The sequence below is a fragment of the Myotis davidii genome, unplaced genomic scaffold, assembly GCF_000327345.1.
Source record: "Myotis davidii unplaced genomic scaffold, ASM32734v1 scaffold299, whole genome shotgun sequence".
Taxonomy (NCBI): Eukaryota; Metazoa; Chordata; class Mammalia; order Chiroptera; family Vespertilionidae; genus Myotis; species Myotis davidii.
This window is the reverse complement of record NW_006293088.1, coordinates 3,206,727-3,225,504: the sequence shown is the minus strand read 5'-3', so window position 1 is coordinate 3,225,504 and position 18,778 is coordinate 3,206,727. Positions and strand designations below refer to the sequence as shown.

The following is an 18,778-nucleotide window of genomic DNA, read 5'->3' as shown; positions in this document are numbered from 1 at the left end:
CCACAATCTCCAGCCAAGTTCTGTGTCCATGTTCTCTTGCTAGGTTCTCCAGCCAGGTTCTCCAGGTTCTCCAGCCAGGTTCTTTAGCCATGTTCTCTCGCTAGGTTCTCCAGCCAGGTTCGGTTTAGGATCTCCAGCCAGGTTCGGTTGCCAGGTTCTGTAGCCGAGTTCTTCAGCCCGGTTCTGTCTAGGTTCTCCAACCAAGTTCTGTAGCCAGGTTCTATAGCCGGGTTCTTCAGCCGGGTTCTGTCTAGGTTCTCCAACCAAGTTCTGTAGCCAGGTTCTGTCCAGGATCTTTTGCCATGGTCTCTCCAGGGAAGTTCTTCTGTCTCTAGGTTCTGTGTAGGTTCTGTCTTCTAAGTTCTGTGTAAGTTCTGTCTCCTAAGTTCTGTCTCTCGAATCTTCATCTGAGTTCTGTGTGTAGGTTCTAAGTTCTGTCGGGTTTGTTTTTTTTTTACCTTGTGTGGTGTTCACAGGGCTTCCTGGGCCTTTAGCTTGGTGTTCTGATTTGCTCTGCGCTGGGGGCTGCGTACCACAAGGCAGTGAGGAGCTACCAAAGGCCCTAAACAGGACACGGATGCTGTTACCTTGGTTATCGATAATAACGGTGAAAATGACAGCTATAATTTCTCATGTGTTATGCCAAACATTTCATCTGTCGGGACACACATTTTTATTGATTTCAGAGAGGGAAGGGAGAGGGAAGGGAGAGGGAGAGAGAGAGAGAAACATCAATGGTGAGAGAGAGTCACTGATCGGCTGCCTCCTGCACAGCCCCCATTGGGGATCGAACCCGCAACCCGAGCATGTGCCCTGACTGGGAATCAAACCGTGACCTCCTGGTTACTAGGTCGATGCTCAACCACTGAGCCGCGCTGGCTGGGTTCATCTCCTTTCATCCTCGCCGCAACCCTGTGACCTAGAAATTATCCTCCCCACTTTACAGATGAGGGAGTCAAGGCTGCTAGTCACTAGCATTAAGTAGCCCAAAGTCGGTCAGTGGCAAAGCCAAGGTTGGGAGGCAGGTTTGTCTGATACCAATGACGGCGGCACAGCCACCTGCCACGTGTGACTGTTCACAATGAAATTTATCAAAATTAAGGAAAATGTAAAATTCAGTTTCTCAGTCACACCAGCCACATCTCCAGTGCTCTGGCCAGGCATGGCTCACAGCTGCCGTGTTAGCCAACACAAACACCAGGCCGTCCCATCAGACAGAGCTGCTCTACAGCCCGGTAACTCTCAGGACCATGGAGAATGTTCTGGAAGGAAATGAAAATAGAGGCAGGAGGCCGGTTATCACAGGCCAGAGGTTCTCAGCGCCTGGCGGGGCCTTGCACAGGGTGGGAGCAGGGGGAGGAGCAGAGGAGCGGGGGGGATGTGAGAGGGACGGGAACACCGGCTTGGAGAACAGTGGGTGTGAGAGAGGGAGAGGGGCAGCGGGAGGTGACCCCCAGGCTTGAGGCAGGGGCGGGGCTGTTCATTCCGGTGGGGACTACGGACAAGGGCAGAGTCCAGGGTTGGAGTCCGCTTTGTAGTGGGAGGAGAAGTCTCTGACATAGAAGTCAGAGCAAGTTGAGACCCGGAAGGACTGTTTGTGGAGGAAACTAGGCCCAGGGAGCTTGCACGGCTTTTCCAAGTCCACATGGCTGATGAGGGGCGCTTCCGCTGGACCCCGGGCTCAGACGTGAGCTGTAAAGGGCTCCTCTGGCTCTTTTATTACATCTGCGTGACCCTCCCCCGCCTCAGCTCCCGAATAAACAGCTGTGGAGCTTTTCAGTACAAAACCTCTCATTTATTTAGCAGAGTTTGCCTCATTTCCTGATAGTGCCAGAGCCCTGGGCTCAACACGTGCTCCCAAAATGTTCATTGTTCACCAAAATGAATTGAGCAGCTGCAGGGTCCCGCGATGGCCAGCAGAGGGCAGCACCGGGCACACCCAAGCTCCCCTCCAGTTGAGGGGGAATGAATCTGCTCGCTTCTCTGCTGTAAACACCTTCTCACAGGCTGTGATCCATTGCTTAGCCAGCCTCCCAGCGTGGGTTCCAGAGCCCTCCTAGGAAGTACTGCCCTGGGCTAACCACTGTGAGTCCCCACGATACCTCTGTGAGGCGGTACTGGTGTCCTCATTCCCATTTGACAGATGAGAACACTGAGTCACAGAGCAGGGAGGTAACTCTCTCAGGGTCCTAGGGCTCGTTAGGGGCTGAGCTGGGATTGGAGTCTGCGGTTGAAAAAACAGAGATGAGCCCAGGATGCAGAGCTTGGCCCTTTCCCCTAGGAGCCGGGTGTACCCCGGGGCACGCCTGTGACCCCTGCAGCCGACCCCCCCCCCTCTGGGACTCCCCGGGCCATTAGCCCTCCTAAAGGGATTTCCCAGAGTGCATTATGACCACATCAGCAGCAAGTGCCTGCTTTCATCGCCCTTTCAGGTTGAAGAGAAGCTTCAGGAGGATTCCAGAAGGAAATTGCTTCAGCTCCAAGAAATGGGGAGCAGAGAGAGCCTCATTAAAGTCAATTTGGAAAGGGCAGTAGGTCAGGTAGGCGAGCGAGCTCCAGAGCCCCTCCGTGGCCCGTTCCCCAGGGTTGTCTGCGCCCAGTGGCTGGTGGGAAGAGTGAGGAGGAAGACGGCTGTGGTTTGCTCCTCCCATTGGCCTCCTGGGCCGCAGCTTCACGTGGCTCCTGCCTCCCCGTGGACGTCCCCAGGGCCGTTCCCTGCTGGGAGCCGCCCCCTCCGGGGGTTCGCTGTCCCCCGAGACCCTGGCCACAGCCACCCTTCAGTGCCCGCCCCCATTAACCAGCCGCCCGCTGTTCCCTCCTGGGAAGGGTCTGAGCCTCTTGACCCCCAACAGTGTTGCTAGTCCTTTCTCCCCGACATTTTCATCCAGACATTCACCACTCCCCTCCCTCCTCTGGGCCCCCAGCAGAGGTCCCGTCAGTGTCCACGAGGAACTGCCACTTTTCTTAAGAAAGTAAAGCTCATGGGAGACGGGGACGACACCAGGCAGGGTGGTGAGCAGGCTGCCCGGCTGGTCTGGGTGCCTGTTCTGCCTGGATGGCCCGTGGCCCCTCCCCTGACATGTGGCACCTGGTGAGGGCCAGAACATGCGAATGAGGCTTCATCAAAGGCTAAGCGAGAGCCAATGGGAAGCCAGAACAGGGGCACTGAGCCTCCGGAATATGGCCCCCCAAGGGCAGCCCACCGGGGGCTCCCCCTCAGGGCCCCCCTGGCTCAAGGGCACCCGAGAACGTTTAGCATGCACAAGTGTTTGTGCTTTTTTCCCTGGGAGGAAGGGTCCAGCATGCTGCTCCGTGGATTCTCAGAAGGGTCTCTGAACCCCAAAAAAGATGAAGAACCGCGACCCTAAGGGTCCTTCCATCCCACCCAGCCCAGTCCCTACGCCAGTGATGGCGAACCTTTTGAAAAACCCTAACTTAACTCTGGGGCCATGTCACATATAGAAATTTTTTTATATTTGCAACCATAGTAAAACAAAGACATATTTTTGGTATTTATTTTATATATTTAAGTGCCATTTAACAAAGAAAAATCAACCAAAACAATGAGTTCGCGTGTCACCTCTGACACGCGTGTCATAGGTTCGCCATCACTGCCCTGCGCCCTCCCCTCGGGCAGCGTCCGAGCCTGACCCGCAGTGTGGCCGGGCTTCGTCAGAGGCACACAGTTCATGATGGTGCTGACCACTGGGCAGATTTTAAAGCTCCTTAAACAAACGTCACCACCGTCACCCCAAGGTCACTTCTCCTGCAGGGACCGACCCCTTAGTGAGGGCAGAGAGCTTGCCCGTCTGGGCTTCCCCTGTGTGCCCGGGCTGCCCCTCCCCGCTCCTGCACGCTGCACGCCCAGCACCCCTATGCGAGGGCATCACCTGAGCCCCTTGCCCAAGTGCCAGGGTCCAGGTTATGACTCCAGGAAGCAGTCACCTGGGAGAGGACCCTGAGAGACACTGAGGTTCCTTCTGGTCTAGACTCAAGCGAGGAGGAGCCCCTCTGTCCCCGGACTCCCCCAGCCCAGCCCCTGTCTCCTGTTCTCTCTCTCTCTCTCTCAGATCCACACTCCCCCAGGCAAGTGATCCAGGATGGGAGAACCTGTCCCTCCACCCTGCACAGTCCTACAGGGTCCTCTGCTGGCGGTGGGGCCGTCACTCAGGGCCTCTCCACATAGCCTCCTCCTCCTCCCCTTGGCTGTGAAGCCAGAGGAGGGCATGGGGCGCCCAGGCACCCGGTCGCTGCTGCAGGCCGCCCGCCCGCAGGGATGGCCTCAGGAGCGGCTCACTCCGCGGCCTGGCTCCCAGAGCTGCGTGGTGCGCAGGGCACGCCTGTGTGCCTGTGTCTCCGGCCGCTGACCTTCAGGCTGATTCAGCGGCCCTTCCGCCCCTTCAGGACTCTGTCTTAGGGTCCTCGATGGCCAAACACCCAGGCCCAGGGCCACCACGCTGGGAAATTCCGATAAACACGGGCTCCTTTGCTTCTGCCTTCGCATGGAACCTGGGGCCCCTTGAACTTGCAGCTCCGTGAGCCCTGATTTCATGTAACTGCTGTTTCATCAGCCGTCATCGGAAAGCGCCAGCCCCAAGGAGGCCCTCGAGAGCGGCTGGACCGAGCAGAGGCCCCTGTTGGACAGATGTCTCTGTTCACAGCATTCAGTGAGCGTTCACTGGGTGCCTGCTCTGTGCCAGGCCCTGTGCCAGTCGCCGGGGACACAGAGAGGAACACGATACCCAGGGTCTTCGGGGCGCGAAATGGCAGGAGGGAGTGGTTCCCTCGGTCCCCAGGCACCTTGCTGTGACAGTTTCCTGGGGCTGACAGCCTCCATATTTATTTCACGGTCTGGGGCCGGCTTAGCAATCAGGGCTGAGCGCTCCCCCAGGCTTCCCACTGCATAATCGGCAGCAAGTGGCTCTTCTGAGTCAGGCAGGCAGGCCCAGGGAGTAATTAAAACCGGCTGCTCCCTCCCTCCTGTGGGCACTGCCCCTTCCAGTGAGCGGTGGAGAGCTTAATACCATGGCCTGGCCATCCAAGGCGTTCAGGCCCCCCTAACTAACTGATTTCTCCTGGCCCCCACGGCTGGCCAGCTGCAGCTGCCCCCCCTGACTCAGTTGCCTTCTCCTTGTGCTGCAGCTGGAGCATTTCAGGAGCCAGGTCATCAGGGCCACCTACGGGCGAGCCAGGCCGTTCCAGGACAAGCCCGTCACCGACCAACAGGTTCGTCGGCCCTTCGCGCTTCCTTCCCCGGGACCTGGGACTGCAGGCGCTGGGAGCATATGTTCCCGGGTTTTGTTGGTGGCACACATTGTTCACACTGCTGCCGCACCATCAAGATTTGTTTAGATTTCATGGGGTTTCCTGGCTTTCCCAGTGAAACGCCCTTGAAATGTTTCTGTGAACGTCAAACCAAATCGCTCAGGGTGACTCTGGTCGCCAGATGCGCAGGGGTAACCCTGTAGCACCCTCGTTAGCATCATGAGAAAGGGCTGCCTCACTCAGACAACGCGTTCCACATCCCATCCCCGCCTGTCCCTTCTGGAGAGGGAGAGGTGAGGACGGACTTCTGGCTGCCGGGGGCCTTGTTCGTTCCCAGCGATTCTCCCCCACGCTCCGTGTTGGCGGCTCTCGTTGGCCCCAGAACAACCCGACCCTCAGCATCAGGTTGTATTATTAGTCGTTCCTAAGGGCAGAAAAATCTAGAACAAGTGAATGGCAACAATACAGGCCTTGGGATCTTCAAAACCGTCTCGGATCCCAGGCAACGCGTCCTGGTGATAGCGCCGATGGCGACCTCCAGAGCCATGGCCCACGCCTGGCAGGACGGCCCTCACCACCTGTAGAGATGGGGTGGTGCTCCCAGCTCCCTCCTCCCGGGCCCCCCTTGTGTTTTAAATCTTTTTTTTTTTGTCACCAGTTAATAGAGAAGATCGTCCAGGTCGCGGAGGACAGCGCCAGCCTTCAGCAGAAAAAGTGGAGCCTGCAGAAGGAGAGCCAGCTCACCCACTCCAAGCAGGAGGCGCTGGCGGACAGCATCGAGAGGCTGCGGGCAGCGCTGGACAGCTGCCAGGTGGCCCTGCCTCCCACAGTGTCCCCTCTGCCGGAACCCGTGCCGCTGGCGTGGGAGCCTGCCCGGCCCCCGTGGAGCAGGTCGGGCCGGGTGCCCTGCTGCTGTGGCACCTTTCCTCTCCTGGGAGGAACGCGTCCGAGAGCAGAGGGCAGAGGACCTCAGAGAATGCCCCCGGGCGGGATTGGGGGGCAGGAAGAGAAGAGATGCCTGCACTCTGAGTACTTCCGCGGGAGGTCACGGACCCCAGTGGGCAGTAAAAGGGCCCCGTGTTATCTCCAGAGAAATCAGAAGAACAGGCCCGCCCTTTAGCTGCTCTTCCTTCGCCCCGCCACGGAAAGGCCTGTTTGTAGCCCTGGTGCCTCACCGGGGGTGGGGGACCTTCTCTCTGCCCAGGGCCATTGGGATACTTATAACATCATTCCCGGGCCGTACAAAACCACCAACTTAAAAACCAGCCTGCTATGTTTGGTCAAACCATCAACTCAGCCCTAATGCCTTGGTAGGGCCAGACCAAACGATTTCTCCGGCCCCTGCCTTAGCCTGTGGAGGGGGCGGGCCCATGGGGCCTGGCCCAGCCCCTGGGGCCCCACTCGGGGAGAAGGCAACTGCCTGTGTCTCTGGAAATCAGCTGCTACTGTTTGGGGAGTTTGTGCAAATGTCAGCGTGTCAGCTCTTTCAAATCAGGAAACGGCACTTTCTGACCAGCTTATGTTTTTTTGGTTGATTTTTCTTTGTTAAATGGCATTTAAATGTATAAAATAAATATAAAAATATAAATCTTTAAAAATAGAGAAATTCAGTTCTCATTTCAGCCTATTGTCCTTGGCAATTTGGCTTTGAATTTGAATAGACCCAAGTGGGGTTTCTTTGACCACCAGAAGTCCAAGTTAGAGTGCAAACAAAATAATACCCCCCGCCCTAACCGTTTTGGCCTAGTGGGTAGAGTGTCGGCCTGCGGACTGAAGGGTCCCGGATTCGATTCCGGCCCCACCAAAAAAATTAAGCAACTAAAACCGGACGGGGCCATCCCCAGGCGCTGACATGGGGCCCTGATGCTTCATGGCAAAGTCAAGACGTTCTTCACAGGTGGTGTCGGGTCGGGTATCTGGGATCCTCGCCATCCTGTCTTTCCAGGCGGCCCCTCACGATCCGTGTCTCTCTGCAGGCGGCCCCTCATGATCCGTGTCTCTCTGCAGGCGGCCCCTCATGATCCGTGTCTCTCTGCAGGCGTGCATGAAGGTGTCTTGCTGCAGCACCGACCTGAAGAAGGAGGTGGAGCTCCTCCAGTACCTGCAGGTGAGCCCACCTGTGTCCGGGCTCCAGAAGGCGGCGCTGGACATCGTGCGCCTGTCACAGTCCTGGCTGGAGGACACCGAAGGCCTCCTCCGGGACGTGGGGATCCAGCTGCCCGGCTCCGACAAAGGTGACCGGACCTTTTTTCTCACATAGCTGCATGTCTCTACAATGTTGTGCTGAATCCTATCACGAAGGGACATATGTTGAGGAAGGCTTCTTGGGCGTGTGGCCAGGTACCCCTGCTCCAGACTCACCTTGCTTCTCCCCTTGAGAGGAAATTTGCCTTAAAGAGAGAGAGAGAGAGAGAGAAAGAGAGAGAGAGAAACATGAGACTTGATTACTGAAGAGAAAATGAGACATGACAAAGGCCAAAGGATAATTAAATCAAAATTGTACTCAATGTTATCTCTCAGCAGTAAGATATATTGTGAAATATATTTTTATATTTACTGTTAAATATGCCTTTAATAGACCTTTTTTAGGCGTAGTTTTGGTTCACAGCAAAACTTAGAGAAAAGTGCAGGGATGTCCCATCTGCCCGCTGCCCCTGCCCCTGCACGGCTTCCCCGGGTATCAACACCCTCCAGCAGAGGAGCATTTCCTACCATTGACGGCCCTACATGGCGCGTCCTCGTGGCCCAGAGTCCGTGGTCTACATGAGGGTTCGCTCTTGGTGTAGTCCGTTCTGTGGGTTGGGACAGCTTCAGGAGGACAGGCACCTGCCACTGCACATCCGACAGATATTCTCACTGCCGTGCAAACCCTCTTTGTTCTGCCTGTTTGTTCATCCCTCCCCCGCCCCCAGCCTCTGGCAGCCACTGGTCATCCTACTGTCTCCATAGTTTTGCCTTTTCCAGAAGGTCAGAGAGTTGGAATCGTACTGTGTGTGTATAGCGTTTTCAGGCCGGCGGCTTTCACTTCGTCATAAGCTTTACATTTCCTCCATGTCTTTCATGGCTCCGTGGCTCATGTCGTCTTAGTGCTGAGTGGTGTTCCGTGGTCGGAAGGTCCCACAGCTGTTCCTTCTCTATGGAGGGAGGGACACCCTGCTGGCGCCCGCGTTTTGGTGATTGTGAGTGAAGCTGCCCTAAACGTCCGTCGGCAGGGTTTGGTGTAGAGTAAGCTGTCAGCTCCCTGGGAGAATGATCAAGCCGCGGGACCGCTGGGTTGTGTGGGAAGAGTGTAGTTTTGAAGGAAACCACCAAACTTGGAGACGGTCATCAATGCCCTGGAAGGTGGCAGCGCGGAGCAGCAGTGAGGAGGTGGTCACCAGCGATGACGGTGGCTAGCACTGCAGCGGGGGCGGGGATGGAGAAAGAGAGAAGTTTATTTGGGGGTCACCATTCTTTATCCTGTCCTTACAGACCCACAGTGCACATTAGTGGAGAAGAGATCTGTTTAATATTGCTCGGCCTCCAGGCTGTGCCATTAGCTTGGGCAGGGACAGAGCGACGTGTTTGCGTTCTCTGAGTGAGCCGCATCCGATGCCCGCCCCGAGCCAGGCCCAGGGAAAGCCCCACACGCATCCCAGCAGGATGGTTCCCAGTCTGCACTCTGGAGACCAGCCCGCTTTGGCTCTCCACTGCGCCCTTGCCAGCTGTGTGAGAGTCACCTGACTCCTCTGTGCCTCGGGTTGCCTGTTTATAAAACAGGGATAAAATCTCAAAAGGTTGTTGTGAGGGTTAAACGATGTGATGAGCACACACAGGGCCGGGCCTGGCTCACGGAGCCTTAATAAATGTGACCTGCCATCGCCGTCAAATACTCATGGACTTAATGCGGCCACCAGATGGGTGGGAGCAGAGGCCGTACAGCCCCATCTACTCACACCGAGGATTCTGTGCCCGCAGCCCCGCCCCATCTCCACTTGGCAGCAGATGGGGTTTTCTTAGCCCTGAGCGCTCCGTTGGGCTGAACGCAGAGAGCACTTTCCAGGCCCCCTTCCTGGAGAGATGACAATGGGCCGAGTGTCCCAGCTGCCTCTTGGCAAAGCCGGGACTCAGTCCGGGTCCCTCTGATCTCAGAGCCCCCGCTCTGCACCACCATGCCACCTGCCTTTTAGAATGCTGTCCTAAGAGACAAAACGGACCTCACAAGCCAGGTTTGTAAATCCTGAAACAAATTCCCCGGGGGGAATCCCGGGAGAGGGAAGCCCCTGGCATTCTTGGGCGATGTGGTAAGAGGCCCAGAGGTTGGAGCTGCTACGAAAGATCTGATGGGCGGAGGGTGGGCCGTGTGGTCCCGCTGGGGAGATAGGAAACATCTAAGGAGGAACCTTGAAATTTCGTTCCCCACGCCTCTCACCTGGTTTCTCGGCGCCTCTTGATAAGGGAAAGGACAGACTCGACATGTTTCTCGGCCAGCGCCGTGTTTGTGTCTCCTCCTGCAAGGCTTGGTCACAAACAGAAGGCCTCCCACGTGCGCAGGAGTCACCCTTTCTCTGATATCCGAGCTATGCGGTATTTTTAAGTGAAAAAAAGCAAGTTGTAATACAATATGCTCAGTGTACTCCCATTTTTTGTTTTGTTTTTTGTCAATATCTAATCAAAAGAAAAATCTGGGGAAAAAGACAAACCTGTGGAGAGTATTATCCCAGCGTTTATGTAGGGCCTTTACTTTCCCTCGTTCCATATTATTTATTGTGCACCTACTGTGCGCCAGCCACTGAAGATACAGCAGTGCGCTTTCCAGAGGCGGATTTCAGTAATGTTTGATTTCTGTAATAAGCACATGCAACTTTTGTAACCAGAACTATCAGGAAGAATTGCTCCTTCTCCCAAAGAGAGAAATCTCGTTTTGATCACTGTTCATCGTTGAATCTAGAAACATAATCACTCACCCTGTCTTCCCTTCAACCTCCTTGACTCCCTCCTGTCCTTAACCCTCTCTGGGTCCTACTCAGGATTTGATCCTTCCCCTGGGGTCCCTCGGTCACAGGTTGTAGCTGAGCACAATCCCAGCCCCAGCCCAATTTAACCAGCGCAAATCTAGGCGCGCCCCCGGTTCTTATAGCCCAAGCCAACACCACCCAGGCAGCCTCACCTCTGTGCCGTCTAGATCTCCTCCCAGCACACCTCTCCCCACACACGCTTCCCCTGAACTGACCCAGCCCCTTACTCTGGAGCCTCCGGTCTCTTTAAAAGAGAAAGACAGGCTTGGGTCTGAATTCTGATCCCACCTCTGACCAGACCTTGCTGAGCCTCCGTGTTTCGCCTGTAAATTCAAACACACTTCCTTGCTGGGTTGCTTGTAATGATGCGAAGATATATGTACACTCCTGGCTCGGTGCCTGGCACACAGCAGGTGCTTCATACCTGGTAGCTAGTACATTATTCTCTTCCACGATGGAAGTTCTCAGAAAGTTCCATGGACGGAGATCAGGGCTTCCGCACAAGCGTGTTCAGTTCCACATCCCCCTTCCTCCCTGTACCCGCCATTTCTCCCTTCCCTCCACCTTCCCCACCGTGTCCTCCTTCCCTGTGTCCCCCCCACTCCCCCAGAGAACTGTGTGCACGGCCCTGAACTGTGACCTCTGTCTTTGGCACCTTCAGCCTTTCTTTCTTTCACTCCTTCTCTTTACCCTCGAGCATGCCCTTCCAGGTGGTAATTTCTCGCTGGAAGCCCCTGCCTCTTCGGCTCCCTTTCTGCTACCCGCACTCCTGTCTCGCCGATGACCTTGAAGAAGTGTGGCACACCCGCTGTCTTCACTGCCCGCATCCTGCTTTGTCTTTGCCTCTTGGCTTTGCCCCTGCTGAGTAACCAACCGCCATGGAACCCTCCCACCCCGGCCGGCCCACCATCCTCCCCCGACCCCCGTTCTCTCTGGCCTACCCAACACTCTTGGTTCTCTATCTCAAAACCCTCTCACTCTGGGCCCTCCCGGGCCTGGCACACCTGCCTCTCTCCTGATGGTCTTGGTTTGTTCTGAGCAGCCCCTTTCTCCAATCCTGTCCCTACCAGGTGTTTCCTCCAGGGCATGCATTGGTCCTCCTCTCTCACCTCCATTCTCACGGAGAAACTGAAAAACTCTCCGCTCCGCATGCTTCCTCAGCCACTCCAGGCAGAGATGGCCAGATGGGGCCCCTGGCCGGGGCCATGTCCACCAGGAGGCCCATGAAGACCCTGGATGAGCTGGGCTGGCCTGGCCCACTGAGCATGCCCAGCTCTCTGCTGACCACCTCTCCTTAGGGTCCTTCCAGCACCATGTTCTCCTTCAGGCTCTGGACCTTGTCCCTCAGCCTGAGCCGTCAGCTCACGGCTTTGCACACGGTGGGTACTTAGTCAACAGGTAATCCGTGGGCGGCTTTTCATCTGCCACCTCCAGAGAGAAACGTGCTCGGGGCCCGTCCAAGCGGATGAGCCATTTCGGAAGCACGAGTTTGGGTGGCAGCTCACGTCTTCCTGGTGCTGCCCTTGCCCACCTGCCGGCAAGCTCTGCTGAGGTGCTGTTTGGAAAGCAAAGGAGGTGAACTGAGTAGATACTTACCTTCTTCTCGCTTCTCTTTTCAAGGGTTGTCTCTGTATCTGAAGCATCTTCTGGAACATTATAAAAAAGTCACGAGCCGGACCCAGGAACTTCAGGTAACTTCCAGCTTCTGGAAAGTTCAGGCCGGCGCCTCCTTGGCTTTTACTCAGCGCTGTGCATGTTAACCCTGTTCACCAGTTAGCTGCTCAGTCCACACACACACACGCACACACACACCCCCACCACCAGGTGAACCCGTATCTCCATCTGCACGTGAAGGGATTCAGGCCGGCTGGCTGGGATGGTCCAGGACGGCAAGGGCAGGATGCTTGCTACCCTCCATCAAAACCCAGAAAGGCTTCAAAGCCATCAGATCTTGAACGTTATGCTTATCAAAGGCAGGGGAAGAGGTGTAGCTGGCCAGAGTCCAGGCAGCAGAATTACCAAAAGTTACATACTGTCAACATGTTAGAGGCAACGTGATCCTCGGGGATTGTATGGCCCTGACGGTCATCGCCATAATAACGCCGTGTGGTAAACACCCACACCACGTGAGAGGCCTCCCACAGTCACTGCCTACTGCCTGCAGGCCGCCGCCAGGCGTCCGCTGACCCTGATGGGCTTGCTCCCCGTCTGTGCTGGCCTGCCCTCGGCCGGTCCAGGCTGGCCTCAGCCGGAGCAGCTCTGCTTTGCTTGGTGTGTCCTAGCTCCTCCAGCAGGCGGCCCAAGCGTGCGCTCATGGTTAGCAGAGGCGAGAGAGGCGAGAGAGAAGCAGGGCCGGTCATGGAGAGCTCCGCAATCATGCTCTGTTTGTGTTACGCCTGTTATATCCCACTAGTAGCCCTGCACACGAATCCGTGCGCCAGTAGGTTGCTGCCACCTTCCTGTAGCTCCCCCTCCCTCTGTGTCCCCCCTCATAGCTTGCTGCCAGCCCGCTTGTACCTTGCGGGCCCACCCTCCTGCTGATCCGTGATCTGGTCTTGACATGCTTGGTCGTTACGCCTCAGGGTGTAAAGGCTAATTAGCATATTCCTCTCTTATTATATAGGATTGGCCAAAGCAAGTCACATGGCTGAGTTCAGTGTCACTGGGCAGGATAGAGGTGGACCCTGAAAGTCACGTAGCCAAAGACACAGGAGGGTGGAGTGTTGGGACCACCACTGTGGTCAGTCATGGGCACCATCTCCTCCAGGGGTCGCAAACTTTCCCAGTCAAGGGCCACGTGGTAAATAGAGCTTCGCAGGTGGCTTGGCACGTCCCACAGTCTCTGCCACCCCTGTTCGATGCTACTGCTGTAGAGCAAAGACGCCACAGAAAACACGTCAATGCATGCGCATGATGGGCACGACCCTCTTCTAATAAAACTTTATTTACAAAAACAGGTGGTGGACCACAGTAGGCCTACAGACCGCAGTTCATCAACGCCAGATCTAGTCCATTCTCCTTATGTTACAGATGTGGACATTGAAGTGACTGTTTCAATGTCACACAGTTAGTTGGTGGAAGAATCAAGACAAAATTTCAGGCCTTCTGGCCCTAGCTCCCTGCTTTTTCTGACACTCAGCAAATTATAGTTAATGACTCTGGCTACCATTTACTCTGCACCTACTATATGCTTAAAGCTTTCCATCACTACCTCAGTTAATCCTTAAAACACTATTATTGACCTCATCTTCTACATGAAGAAGCACCTAGAAAAAACTAGAACTAAGATTCTATCTAGATTCTGAGTCTGGGCTCCTAACCACGGTACTCTTCTGCTTTCCTACCAGTAACCAGGCTAAGCATAGATTTTCCTTGTGTTTAAGAAAGTTTCGCATAAAGCTTTGTCCCTCCCCACCAAGGTAAACGGCTTGTAAAAAAAAAAAAAAAAAAAACCATGGAAAAGACTGCTGCCCTAAGGCCTGTCCCCCATTAGCTTCAGTGTCCTTTCTCTCATTTCAGAACAAGATCAGCAGTTCTGAGGAAACTCAGAAGTCTTTGCTGCAAGAGACACTGCGGGAGCATCTGGCAGAGAAGGAGAAGCTGAGCAAAGAGAAGCAACAGCAAGAGGAGAAGCTGAGGGCCAGAGTCAAGTGGCTGATGGAAGAGAAGGCGGTAAGGTCCCTGTCATTTATTTTTTTTCTACTGAAAATGGAGGCAAGGGCCTTTTCTATGACAAATTAAGAGCGTGTCCTTAGATGGAGAAATCTCAGCAAGTCCCCGTTTGGTGTTATGGAACGAAATTACTCCAAGGAGTGAGTGATGTTGGAGGAGTTAACATGGAGCTTGAATTCTGAAACTCAGAGCAAAACCAACTTGAAAAGGAAAGCTTATTGACATTTCTAGAACTGGTAGCTCATTTGTTGAAATGCTGCAGATGATTTTACCACCGGAGTTGTCATCGCAGGTCCTGGGTTGTTCTAAGTATTTGCAAGACCAACGTCCTGTCATTTCAGTCTTTTGCTTTCTCCTTATACATATTGATTCCAGTCTTTTGCTCTTCCCTTACACTTACCGGGGAAAACGAACGACCAAAATAGCTGCTCGCTTTTCTAAGAAACCAAGCCAAGTACTAGAGGACACTTTACAGGGGCACCTCTCAAGCTCCAAGGTGCCTGAGGGTCCACCTGGGGCTCTTGTTAAAGCGCCGATCCTGACTCAGCAGGCCCGGGGTGTGGCCGGGCACCCGCATGTCTAACAAGCTCCCGGCTGATGCGGCCGGCACAGGTCTGCAGACCACATTTCCAGCGACAGCCTCCGAGGAAGCTTTTCCCACAATTGCCTGATGAGAACCGCCTGGACACTGGTTAAAACGACAGGTCCTGGGCCCAGCCCTGACCCCCGGAATTAGAACCCCCGGAGACGGCCAGGAAATGGCACTGAAGAAGCCCAGCCTTGTCTCTTTTTGGTATTTAGGGACCACCACGATTTTAACCACCTCGTGGCCATCATCTTGGACCAGTGGCTTGTGACTTCGGCTGCCCTTTTGTCATTCGGGAGATTAAAACATACAAATGCTCTGTCCCTCTCCCCCGCCCCAGGTTCTGCTCTCCCTGGGGTGAGGGTGTGGCTCCTGCACTAGCATTTGTCAGCTCTCCAGGTGACTCTCCTCCCAGCCCCTCCAGACAGCAGCACCAGATCCCCTGGGCCCCAGCCCTTCCCCAGCACCTCCTTTCTTCCCCAGAGGACTGCCCTGCCACTTCCTCCGTCTTTCACTCGCCAGAGCTCCATGACCCCTGGCTTAGTCTGTTCTCGGTCACACGCCCCCCTCTCTAGGCCCCTCCAGGAGGCAGAGACCTCTGCCTGTTTCATTTCATCCTCCAGTTCGTGCCGTCTCCTCAGATCTCTCCTCCTTCTTTCTCTTCTTCTCTTTCTCTGTCCTTCTGCCACATGGAGGCAATATTAGCGATAGACTTAAACCAAAGCGGACCATTTTGAAGGACAGTTAGATATGCAAACAGCCAGCGTCCGTCACCAGAGAGGAAGCTAAAACCAGAAAAAGGGAAGTCTCCAGCACCTTCACAGGACCCTCTGCCACGTCCTCACTCCCCCTGATTAACTCTGCCCTTTCCAAATGTCTGCTTTGGTTTTCACTTTGGGTTTAGCTTTTTCTCTGTGGGTGCACGGTGACCCCCACCACGTTCCACACTGCCCCGGCACCAGCCTGGGCCTCCCAAACACCCACTTATAACATCGACCCTGACAGAGGCAGGGGTTCAAGGGCTGGCTTCAAACCCCTTTTAAATAAAGCCAATGTTGGGGCCCACCACCCGCTGCAAGGGGAAGCAGCCGGGGCCCACGCAGATAGACAGAGACACTGTGCCAGGCCACTGCTGTCCCGTCCATGGTCATCGCTCCCCAGACACTTAGCGTTGATCGGCTTGGCCCGAGGCACTCATCGAAAAGTGCTGTCTCAGACTTCAGCACCAGGTGCCCCGATTTTAAACGCACCTTTTTCATGCCGCATGACGCTGTCCCCCCACCTGCTCTGAAAGCACGTGTGTCAGAATTCATTCATTAAGCTTCTCATGGACCCTGGCTTGTTTGAGGGCTCTGTTTCAATGGTGAGAAATTTTAGGCGCCTTTACTGAGCTACCATTCTTTGGTGTTATCATCTGTTCACAACCCTCACCTGATTTCTGTACGCACTAATGGCTTAGATCCGGTCGGCAAGCTTTCTCCACAAAGAGCCAGATGGCATAGACTTGGAGTTTTTGCAGGTCATGCGGTCTCTGCCGTGGCTGCTTAGCTCTATCATTGGACTGCAAAGGCAGTCATAGGCAATCTACAATGAGCAAGGAGGTGTTCCAATAAAACTTTACTTACAAAAAGCAGGCAGAGGGCCAGATTTGGCCCATAGACCATAGTTTGCTAGCCATGGTTTAGAACCGCAGGCTCTAGAGCAGCAGTTCTCAACCTGTGGGTCGCGACCCCTTTGGGGGTCGAACGACCCTTTCACAGGGGTCACCTAAGACCATCGGAAAACACATATATAATTACATATTGTTTTTGTGATGAATCACTATGCTTTAATTATGTTCCATTTGTAACAATGAAATTGGGGGTCACCATAGCATGAGGAACTGTGTTAAAGGGTCGCGGCGTTAGGAAGGTTGAGAACCACTGCTCTAGAGTCAAATGGACCAGGCTTGAATCCCTGCTCATGTGGTTAACTGGCAAACCGGGCAGATTCCTTCATCTCGCTTTCCTCTTTCCTCCTCTGCAAAGCAGAGATGACGGGAGAAATGACAGCCCTTTTAATGAATGGCTGGCACGTGCCCAGCGTTTCATGTTTCTCATCTCATCTGCTCGCATCCACCCAATGCAGGAAGCACCATTGCTCTCCCCACTGTACAGACAGGGAAACTGAGGCTCCTGTAGCTTCTCATGTGCCCAAGGTCACACACCCAGGAGCGCTGCCGGTCAGAGCCCCAGGTTCTACCGCTGGCCTGGCACAGAGTCAGATTCCTGCCATGGTAACCAGGACTGTTAAACAACGGTCATTGACTTGCAGGCTTTGGAGGGGAAGATGACTGAAGAGAAAAACAGAGCGAAAGAAGCATTAGAGGAAGAACAGAGGAAAGTCCGAGAGCTGCAGGAGCGCTTAAGCCACCAGAGGAAGGTATACAGCTCGAGGAGACAGAGTCTGCGTGGGCCCCCATCCAGGCCGTGAATGAGCAAGGGCTGGCCCCGGGCCCTGATCGGGGCCTGCCGCCTCCAGTCCCCGGCTCTCCGCGGCCAGGCCACCGCCTCCGTGCGGTGTTGTGAGTTGTGGAGCCCTCACCAACGTGGTGCCTGGCACCGAGGCCAGATCCCTGCCATGGTAACCAGGTCTGTTAAACAGCGCCCATTGGCTTTCAGGCTTTGGAGGAAAGCTTTATGCAAGAGAAGAGCCGAGTGAAGGAAGCGCTGGAGGAAGAACAGAGGAGAGTCCACGAGCTGGAGAACCGCCTGACCCACCAGAAGGAGGTAGGCAGCTCGGGGAGACAGCTCACTGCAGCCCTGACCCGCCCGAGGGTCGTGGAAGTACGTTCAGAAGCACAGATGATGGTGGGTGGAGTGGGGTGCGACTCTCCCAGAGTGATTCGTCCTCAGGAGGGCTCAGCTGCTTTGGGAAGAGGCCTGGGGGACTCTAGGAGAGAACCATAGAGTCGTAGTCTCCACGGCCAGTTGGGAAGTTGTACACAGCATAAAATACAGCCCCAGGTTGGGCTTGGGAGAGACGTTGGGACGGGGACGTGGGCATCTACTGTGTGGAGATTTGGAAGCCAAAGCCCAGAGCTGGAGGAATCACGGAGCTCTGGGACTTCGGGGCTGGGTGGATCCTTGAGCAACTTCCTAACGTCGCCCAGCCTCCCTCTCCACCACCAGGGAATCACCCAGCCGAGGGCAGCCCACCGGGATCGGCAAGTTCCATTATTAATGGGATTCTCCTTATCGGGAGGCTGCCTGGCACCGAAATAACTCAGGCCTGGCTCCCTGCCCTCCTGCTGCCTACCGAGGCCTGCATGCAGGTGGCTCTTTCCTCGGTGCAGGGTTCAGATCCCCGCCCACCGCCAACAAACTGCGCGGCCCTGGGGCTCGCACCCACTTCCTCTTCCTCGGTTTCCTCATCTAGGAAATGGGGCGCTGACTTCTCTGACGGTGTTCCTGCGAGAGTGGCAAGTGCTGGCCGGGGGCCCTGGCCTGTAAGACCACCCTAGCCCTTGAGCTGGCGTCATTATTCTTAGCATCATCAGAATGAGTTTCTCTGGCACATTACTGGTCATCGATTTGCAGGTTTTGGAGAGCAGCGTGGCCCATGAGAAGAAAGTAAAGGAGGCCTTAGAGACCGAAAAGAGGAGAGTGCAAGATCTGGAGAACCACCTGACCCAGCAGAAGGAGGTACGGGAGCAGGCGCCAGGGGCTGCGGCAGCCGGGAGGAGCCTGAAGCCGGGCGCGAGGCTGTTTCTGTGCCTGCCAGCGTGTGTGGGCACGTGGGCAGATGCGGGCAGCGCCAGCCAAAGCGGCCCATGTCACCTGACACAGCTTCCCAGCTGCATGACCTGGGGCAGACCACTTAACCCTGTGCCTGTTTCCGCATCAGTGAAACGGGAGCGGTGACACGCCTGCCTCAGGTTCAGTGAGTTCATAGACGTGAAGTACTTGGAACCGCGTGTCACACACAGTGACTACCCAGGGAAGGAGAGGATGACCCCGGGGTGGAGTCGGGGTCAGGCCCTCAGCCAGCTCCCCCTCCTCCTCACCGAAAGGCATTTATGATGCAGTCCAGCAGGGATGCGGGAGGAATACACTCCAACTCGCAGTCAGGAACATAACGAGCTCATGCGGTGGTCACAGCAATGACCGGGGCTCAGTGCCTTCTGGAGTGGGTAGGAAGGAGAGGGGGATCATGGGGCGGGGGATGTCTGAGCGCCAGGCCCAGCAGAGCTGGGGACACCCACACCCAGCCTCCCCTG

The 18,778-nt window shown here is 55.4% G+C and overlaps 1 protein-coding gene across 1 annotated transcript in view; it reads left to right on the top strand.

Moving 5' to 3' along the window:
- The window catches only part of FHAD1 (forkhead-associated (FHA) phosphopeptide binding domain 1), a 93,319-nt gene that overhangs the window by 39,079 nt on the left and 35,462 nt on the right, over positions 1 to 18,778 (top strand). The window contains 8 exon segments of the mRNA XM_015565934.1: positions 2,433 to 2,540; positions 5,143 to 5,226; positions 5,924 to 6,076; positions 7,304 to 7,499; positions 13,782 to 13,939; positions 16,834 to 16,941; positions 17,181 to 17,288; positions 18,099 to 18,203. Of these exon segments, the coding sequence (XP_015421420.1) occupies positions 2,433 to 2,540; positions 5,143 to 5,226; positions 5,924 to 6,076; positions 7,304 to 7,499; positions 13,782 to 13,939; positions 16,834 to 16,941; positions 17,181 to 17,288; positions 18,099 to 18,203 (1,020 nt within the window).